Source organism: Protomyctophum parallelum, assembly GCF_964188405.1.
Source record: "Protomyctophum parallelum genome assembly, chromosome: 22".
Taxonomy (NCBI): Eukaryota; Metazoa; Chordata; class Actinopteri; order Myctophiformes; family Myctophidae; genus Protomyctophum; species Protomyctophum parallelum.
Genome location: NC_139714.1, coordinates 29,351,307 through 29,360,700, shown reverse-complemented (window position 1 = coordinate 29,360,700; position 9,394 = coordinate 29,351,307). Strand labels below are relative to the sequence as shown.

The 9,394-nt window shown below is 42.9% G+C and overlaps 1 protein-coding gene across 2 annotated transcripts in view; it reads left to right on the top strand.

Moving 5' to 3' along the window:
* The window catches only part of sco2 (synthesis of cytochrome C oxidase 2), an 18,304-nt gene continuing 8,910 nt past the window's right edge, over positions 1-9,394 (top strand). Inside the window, exons 1-4 of one of the 2 annotated variants that reach the window (XM_083757451.1) lie at positions 1-62; positions 658-860; positions 1,716-2,119; positions 3,546-3,809. In XM_083757451.1, the coding sequence (XP_083613577.1) occupies positions 675-860; positions 1,716-2,119; positions 3,546-3,807 (852 nt within the window). In that variant the 5' untranslated portion in view covers positions 1-62; positions 658-674 and the 3' untranslated portion in view covers positions 3,808-3,809. Of the gene's footprint in view, positions 63-657; positions 861-1,715; positions 2,120-3,545; positions 5,213-9,394 lie in introns of those variants that run through there. The other variant, XM_083757450.1, reaches the window with a different exon arrangement.

Genomic DNA, 9,394 nt, shown 5'->3' with positions numbered 1-9,394 from the left:
ATGAGTTTGCTCCATGTTTTGCTCAGTCAGCCGGTAAAGGTCGACCAGTCGTCAACAGTGAGGTATTTTCTTACGTTTACGTTTTCTTTATAGCTTTGTTTGAAACTCTTGTGCTCATGTGTTTGCATATAAAACAGCAATAATAGTTATTAATCAACACACTAATTAATACAATGTATACTCAACAACCTGCAGCTTTCTATTCTATCCCTGGTATCATGGTGGGTCGATGGATGGATGAATGACTTACTTCCTCATACATTTATGTTGGGTTATTCTTCCACACATTAGCATTGGATATTACAGTAGCATGCAGGCTAGCCCTAAAACATATTGGTGACGGTGGCTAGTTAGTGTGTATGGTGTGGTGCACATTTCTCAAGGTGTGATTTGTAGCCTGTGACACGAGGTTAGGTTTGGCTATGGCAATGTGTAATACATCTGATAATCAGAATATTTGTTCTGTCCAGTATCGGTGCTTCCCCCCCCCCTCTTTTGCATTGTACTGTTGTGTATAGTATTTGTATGTCATTAAATGTGCTGATGAATTTGAAATGGAGGACCCCAATGTAGCCAGTTTGTGCTTTTCTGGGTACCCCCCCTCTACGTGACGTCATGTTGTTGACATCGGAAGACAAAGTCTATTTTGTCCTCCAGGAAAAGCAGAATAAAGGATGTCCAGTCTAGGAAGCATTGTGAGGTGTTTCTCGATGGCGCCAGTGTCCCAGCTGAGATTCCACCACACCCAGAGGATGTGTCTGTCACAGATGAGAGGATGCTGCCACAGACTCCGGAGGACTTCAGGACCCTATGTGACTTTAGCACATTCTCCTCTAATGCAGAGGGCCTTTCTCTCTCAGGTAGGGAGGGCAGGGTAACCTGCATCTTACCTTCTCAGCAATCGATTTCTTTTCCGATTTAATCTAATCAAGAAATGTGTTTTATTCCTTTCCTTTTTTTCTTTTTTTAGATAACCACATTGATCTTTACGTCCTTTTTTTAATGATATTACACGGGTCGCTGTAATCCATTTTTTGACAGCTCATGTTGCTAGGCAACGCCTAGGCAACTGCTGGACATGTTTTGCGCATGCGCACAGCCATTCTCTTCCTTGTTTATGGGCAGACAAAGTGTGTGAATCCACGTCGCTGTTCATGGTTTTGATTAAGAACGGCAATGTTCTGTCCTAATTTCTGACATCTCGTTTGGAATATAAACGCTTTTAAAGAGAGATGAGACTTGACAGCAGTCACAGCACGAGGTAGTAATGGAAGATTATACCTTATAAGTTTTGGAGTGAAATGGGCTTTTCAGAGTAAAATGATCTGCCCATCTGGTTGGCACTATAGTGCCTTTATTTTGACAAACTCTGACAGCGTGTTAAGTGTTGTGCAAGTGTGGTTTCACTGATGCGAGCTGCGCGAGGTATCCGCTTGGAAATGAATTCAGTCCACTCCTTATCTTATTCCTGTATTCTAGAAAGTTCTGCCATGCCATTTATATTACATATTGTGATCACCCCATTCTGATTGGACATTATATTGTCCAATCAGTAAATTTACTTTTGGGGGGAACAAAAGAAGTTAACAAAAAACAGATGTCATTTACTTTAGGTGACATAAAGGTTCTCAGACCATGTTGCCCACACTGATTATGGATAGTTCTCTTATAATGAATTAAATCGATTAGTTTAACTGTTACACCCCTACTCCCAGGGTTCTAATCCCTCCGACAGGGCGGCAAAACTCAAGCTCAGCACACGACTGGTGGTGACCCTTCTGTTTAGCGGGGGCATTCTGGGCACGTGGTGGTACGTCCACACCGAGAAGCAGCGCATGCAGGACAGGAAGCGCATCGAGCAGCTCAAACAGGTCGCCGTGGGGCAGGGCAACTTCAGCCTCCTGGACCACAGGGGGCAGCGCAGGACCAAGAGGGACTTCCTGGGCAGCTGGGTGCTGATGTATTTCGGCTTCACCCACTGCCCTGACATTTGCCCTGACGAGCTGGACAAGCTGAGTGCCGTGGTGTCCGCTCTGGACAAGGAGCCTTCCCTACCTGTTGTCCAGCCCATCTTTATCACCGTGGACCCGGAGAGGGATGACGTAGCAGCTCTGACCAGGTACGCACTGTGTGCAGTGCAGCGGTGGACTAGAAGAAACAAAGTGCATTTACTCTAGTACAGTGGTTTTCAACCTTTTTCACAACAAGGCCCATTATTTATTCAGCATTTGAGCCACGGACCACCATTTGATGGAATTTAGCTTCTCGGACCCATGCAAAACTAAGGATAAGATTTTGTCCACATTTCTGTGCTGTGTTGATGTGGTACCATAGGAGAGATAACAGGCAAACGTTGATCAAAATAACAATTATTTAGCATTCTCTAATTTGTGTAGACGTCTTGTAAATTAAGTAATGCAGATGTTTAACAAGAATTTAAGAGTGTAAATTGTAAAATTGAAACCAAATGGACCCGTAAGGGTCGATTCTTTTTTCATTTTACGTTCTCAAGAGTTGAAGGTCTAAGGGACCATTTGCTTAACAACTCCATTTAGCTGGGGACCACCTGGAAAATGCTCAAGGACCACTGGTGGTCCCCGGACGACTGGTTGAAAACTAGGGATGCACCGATACGGCTTTTTGGCATTCGATACCGGTTTCGATACATGGGGGTCCAGTATCTGCCGATACAGAGTACCGATCCGATACCCCCCACAAAGAAACGTAATAACCTATTAAGCTGTATGCCTCACTGTGTGGAGTCTGGAATCATTATTTTGTGTAAGGCAACATCAAGGCTTGACTTAAACATTACTTTCCCAACTTTGTAAAACAAAATGTAACAAACACAGATATAAATGCACTGAATTATTTATTAAATAACTGTGCAACAATTAGACCAGGTTAATGTGTGCGCAGGCTAGCCTGGCTGCATTCCACATGTTATACTGTCAATACTACACTGCTGTGTCACAGAGGAGGTAGAGTTGTTTTCATACTGTAATTACACATAATTATCGGATCGGATCGGATCGGATAATGGATCGGCCACCGATCCGATACCCGATCTAGAATTTTAGCCTGGATCGGCGCCGATCTCCGATACGAGTATCGGATCGGTGCATCCCTATTGAAAACCACTGCTCTAGTACTTTACTTGAGTGTTTGTATTTTGGGATGCTTGTAATCTTGACTACTGCATTTCTAGGAAGGGAAGAATTACATTATGACTTAGCCACTCCAACTTGCCCAATAAAGATATAGTGAAAATAGCCAATCTACAAGCTCACTACACATTTCGATGCAACATGTTGTGAGCTGAGCTTATAGATAGGCTATTTCTCCCCAATTTTGTCGTTATGCCAATTGATTCCTCCCCACACACATTTGTGTGTTCACGCTGCTGTTGTATTCTACTGAAAATAGATTTCTGAAAATGTCTAAACTTGAATACAGCAAATCAGCAATGCTTTAAAAACAAAATGTACTTTGCCGTTTCTACACTTTGTCTCAAGTACTGGGTACCACTTTGTCCACCACTGCAGGTATGTCAAGGACTTCCACCCACGTCTGATAGGGCTGACGGGTACCAGCGAGGAGGTGAAGAGCGCGGGACAGGACTACCGCGTGTACGCCAGCCCAGGAATAAAAGACGAGGACGGCGACTACATCGTGGACCATACCATCCTCATCTACCTGGTCAACCCAGACGGCCTGTTTGTGGACTATTATAACAGGCTGAAGGACGAGGAGCAGATTGCCAAGAGCATCAGGAACCACATGAAGGTCTACGTGAAGTTGTTATGAGGGTGGGGGGGGCTATTGTAACTTAATATTCAGAATTCTGTTTTTATGTCCAGCTTTTAGTGTGCATCTAGGCAGGCGTGAATAGTTCTTATAACGGCAGTGGGTGCCCCCCCACCTTTTTTCCGTTTGGTGCTTTATTTACAGTTTGCTAATAAACACAGTGGTACGCTTTCAGTTCACAACTTCAAAACAGACACATGAAATTGTTTCAGCATCTTGTTTCAACATTTCAGCATGATCAATGATCAACAGTAAATAATTTGTTTCAGCAACTATAGCGTAGGCTAATTGTGGCGGTCGTTTATTCGCGTACCCTTCAGTGCATGACGAAGGTGTTTATCCTTACAGCTGTGCGGCTGATGGAACTCGTTGGCTATGACACCCATGTCCAATGTCATCACCATATCCCTGTGACAGTTTATCAGAGCAAGGTGATTGAGTCTCGCTTGCCCCACAGCCTGTCGGCAGGGGGCGATGTGTCCAGCAGCATGCCACATCACAGGCATCCATTTTGAGAGATGTGTAACAGCACCCGCGCAATTAGTTGCCTGGAATGCAACATACTTCTGGAATGCAAAATACTTCTCTGTACTTAATAAATGCAAAAGTCTGTACTTACTTTTTGTAATATGGACAGCGGTCTCCGCAAGGCAGTGTTGCTCGAAAGGAGAACTTTGTTCTCCTTTGCTAGGCGCTTGCAGGCCGGATTGTGGCACGTTGACGTCAGTGACCATTGGTACCTTTGTGGCACGAAGGCCGCCGCCAAGTTTCTGCATGGCGACCCTGTACCGCAAAGGCCTCGGGTATCTGTTTATCTGACGTTCAGTGAGGTGCATGTTTTTCAAGTGGCGCTTCGGGTGGCCCACGACGGCCAGGCAGCCCCGGTCCCTGAAGAGGGGACACCGGAATTCCTCCCCCTCCAGGGCGATCCTGTCTTTCCCTAAGCTGCAGAGAATTGTCTGCTCCTCTGAACCTGCGTTCGTATGGTGGACTCTGAGCAGCTGGCGGACGGCGGTCCACATGGGCAACTTCGATACCGCATACGGGGCAAAAGAGACCACAAAACTGGTGAAACAAGTGCTGACTGTGCCTATCACATCATTTCAGGGCTCAAAGAGACTCAAAACCTAACCTATTTGCTGGTAAAGTAGATCTGGTGGTCTCCCCCTTCTCACTTTTTTAAGAACTCCACGACATCATGAAAAGTAGACGGTGCAAATCATTTTCACTTTGCCATGTCAGTCAGCATGACACTGTCAAAATCGTGATCCAGGTAAAAGTCTCTTTCCAAGTGGCCTGATATTTGCGCCCTCGGGCGGTGCTGGCTGCTGCTGACACGTTTAGATAATCAGGAATTATTAGCTCTTAAAAGAGCCGTTGTGTTGGCACTGACAGTGCTGTCCGCCTCGGCAGCATCGTTGTCGGCGGGCGCTGGGATCTTGGCGGCGGGTACCGGGATCTTGTCGGTGCCCGCTGGTGGCGCCGGCGAATTGTAGCGTCGACTGGACGAGTCTCTTCTTGGCTGGAGGTGGCTTCATCGTGGAAATAAAGCCTGTACTGTACTGCAGTGCAACATTTATAGTCTACCTGGCAGCAGTGGAACCAAAGCCACCTTATTAGCATTAGAATACCTGTTCTGTGAACAGGGAACAGGCAACGTCCACCCCCCCCCCAAGCTGTTACTTTGGGCTTGTTTATCTGTAAAGACAATTAATCAGATCGATTAATGAATGATTGGCCAGATTGAGATGATGTAATGATGATGAAGAAAGCGCCTCTCACTTAGTCACTTCACACAGGTGTGAAGTGAGAATGCTGTTGAATTGCAAAAAATGACTGGTGTGTGTATATATAAGAAATGTATAGTCAACTGAGGAAAAACTTTCAGTTTTTTTACTCTGTGGTGGAGGTAGGCTTCCATAGTTACAACTTACAAGTGTGTCTTGTACTTTGACAGTATGTGATGGTATATTCACCATCAACAACATACAATTATGGGTCACTTCGTTTATTGTTGTATCCTGATAGATACTTAAATTATAAAGCATTTTACTAACCACTACAATATTCAGAAAGCCTTGTCTGAGTAGATCCCAGGACCATTTATGTGACGAGAGCTTTTCACTGCAGTTTAAGGCCTATTAACGAATTAAATAAATGCATCTGACAGTTCAAGTGCTATTTGGTTGTAACTTGTAATGCTTTTTCATCATTATATTTTATTTATTAATATCAAAAATTGGGGTAAAACGATTTTGGCAGATTTTTCCTCTATGCAACGAGGCATAAATTAGGCGTATGTTCTCCTCTGTGCATCTGGTTCTGTTGAATGGGAGTAGTCCACTGACATGATATATACAGTAATATACTGTTATTGGTGCCATGGTGGGACATTTGTGCTTTACAACGTGGTGCTGCTGAATTGAAGAGACCAACTTGATTAGTTTATTATTCATTTTCATTATTTTGCCATGTTTTATTTATAATTCAAGAAATGCTGCTAAGTGGGAGCTAATTATAAAGAACAAAACATTTGAGTGTATAGTATTTTGTTCATTTTTTTTTTTTTTTTAAGTCAGCTCGATTTATAAGAAATGCTAAGTAGGAGCCTCCTGCACTTATTATTCCCCCCGAGTTCATACATATTTTTTAAAGAACACCATTTTGTGTTACACTGTAAATTTATACACAAAATGAAAACATCTCGGTCGATCCCTAACAGTGCCTAGAATAAGGTTCCTCCTTATTACACACTGAGTATTGATAATCACTAATTGTGTTATTATTGGCATAAATCCACTGCTGAATTAACTTTATTTGTGACTGCCAGTGCTGAGTGCAGAAGATCAGTAGGACAGAACAGTTTGCAGGTTTATTTATTTCTAGACACAAGGTGGCAGTATTATACCATTCAGAGCAGTGAATCTGTCTTCTAAGCATGAACCCAAACCACCTCTGAACTCAAATGAGTTCAACCACAGGCACAGCTATCCAGGAAAGATACTTCTTAGCTGTACTGCAACACTGCTGTTCAAGGTGGTGAACTTGTGGTATGGCCTGGTAACCAAAATAAGATGTATTCCTTGGATTGTATTTCTTCTTTGGGAAGGGAATGCCACGTGAGTGGTTCTCACCATTATGTGAAGCCACTTAATATAACGAAACATAACATCTTTGCAATAAATATGGTTTCAATTTCTCTTCTTTTTTCCTCAGTACTTTTCCGTACCGCCTCTGACACACAGTGACACAATGTCTGCATAGTGTTTTATATATAAAGTGTGACATTTTGTAAATGCATTCATATAGCTACAGCCTAAATATAGTCTCTGTTCATTTGAAGTCTGCCAACATTCATTTGGGTCACATGTGAACCTAATTTGCCACGTTCTACATCTGAGTGTACTTGAGTAGGCAGCGGTGACCGAACGGTTTGCGGAGCGGTCTTGATATCGGAAGGTCGCTAGTTCGTATCCCAGGACCAGCACGTTAAAATTACCACCGCTGAAGTGCCCTTGGACAAGGCATTGAACCTCTACCATGAAATGTTCTATGAGCAGGGCCTGGCTGTAAACAAGTTATTGAGCTTAGTCCAGTTACCCTGGGTAAACATAGTACCTTTCCTTTCCTTTTTTGAGTATGATAGTGATTCTGCAAAATAAATTGTATTCCTTAGCCAAGAGTTGTTATGACTAAACTTTAGTCAAAAAGGCTGTTAGGATTTAATCAGCATTACATGCCACATCATAACAGCCTTTTTTGTGGTTTCTGACATGGTGTATCTGTATAGCTTTTACTTCTAATCCACTACATATCAGAGGCAAATATTGTACTTTTTACTGGACTAGAATTATTTGAAAACTTTCATTACTAGTTACTTTGTAGATTAGAATTATTATTACAAAACATACATTGACCTCTTCAGCCCTTTAAACTTAGGCTATTTTCAAAAGATTTGTATAATAAATTTGCATAATGCGTTTTTTTGGTACTTTTAAGTACATTTTGGTGCAATTCTTTACTTACTACTACTTTTTGAATTTCTGACTTTTTACACCACTGAGCGTTAGCCAAATAGAAATGGCCTCAACTTGACGTACAGTTAATCTACTTTAGTGTAGTGTATACAACAGGGATTCCATCCTGACTAAGTCCTGCATGCCGTGTGTTGTCCTAATTAGGTTACAGAGTTCTGTGGACTTGTCTGGTAGTTCATGGAAGGGCCAGGGAGCGGAGGTCTACTTAAACCCTGACCACCTAATTTGCAAACCCCATGCTGGATTTCAAGGAAACTATAAGCCAGCTGTGTTGTTAACCACTTAAGCCCTACATAAAAGATAGTCAAAATAGCTGTGTGTGTGTGTGTGTGTGTGTGTGTGTGTGTGTGTGTGTCTGTGCGCAATTATTTGTGAAAGTGTTAACCTATTTTTGTTTGCACTATAATGTGTGTACTATAAGTTGATAGTAAGTTTTCATGGGGGACATCCCACTGAAGGCCTTGCGCATGAAAATGGCTGCATTGTACCTCCACCCTGCTGGACAGCTGTTTCCAATATAACTCCCCGAAAGATTACCTGCAATTTTACCCATGTTGAGCCAATGATGATGGAGGGGCGCTTCTCAGAAGAAAACCCTTTTCCCAGATTTGTCCCAGTCTAGTTCTGAGAGCTCATTGGCTCTAGTGCAGGGACAAGCCATTACATTACTGCTATCTTCTCCTTCAATTTGGACTGCATAAAGCATGATTTATATTTCATTGTATGACAGCCGGGGTACGACAAGAGCATAAATTGGGATTAATTGGGTAGCAGCACTTTATCCTATTCACTGCAGCCAATGGGGACATTTAGTTTACCTCCCCTTGTGGTCTCCTGATGGATGGATTTTCAGGCCTGTTTTGAAAGAAGCCAGTGTGAACATTTTTCAAAGGATGGTGTAGTTACAGTAGAATGTTCTAGAGATGGGTCATACTCGTACCAGATCGTTCCATTCCGTCCCGCTCCCTCTAGTATAGTGGCTGTGGGTGTCGCTCACTTTTGAGAAGTAGTTTCTCTGTTTGAGGGCATTGCCCCTTTGACTATCTTAAAAAACTATCCGATTTGCTGTTCAAAAGGTCTATAGTACCATGACATACAGTACTGTACGTATATACTTGTGTCAGTGAGTTGAACTGGGTGTGACACCAAATCGTTGTTGCTACACCCATGTACTATTCCACTACTGTTTACTTTACCACATCAATATTTGAACCCACTCAGCCCTTCACAATGCGATGTAAACAAGCAGACACATGACCCTGGCTATTCAGTGTGTCTTACACTGTGCTCACTGTGTACTCTACTGGTGCATTTATTTTGAGCCACTCCGTAATATGAGTATCACATTTATAAATTACTATTCAGTTATTTACGTGGATGTTTTGATCTAGCTAGTACAGCTTAAAATAACATAGATGGGGGGGGGGGGGGGGCTTCAGTGTCAATCATTCTCAAGTGAACTTTGCTATAGCACGCACTCACTGTTAAAGACAGTGCAGGCCAGGACTAAACTTGTGACCTGGCTACCAGGTGTGGCATAGTCACTGTCA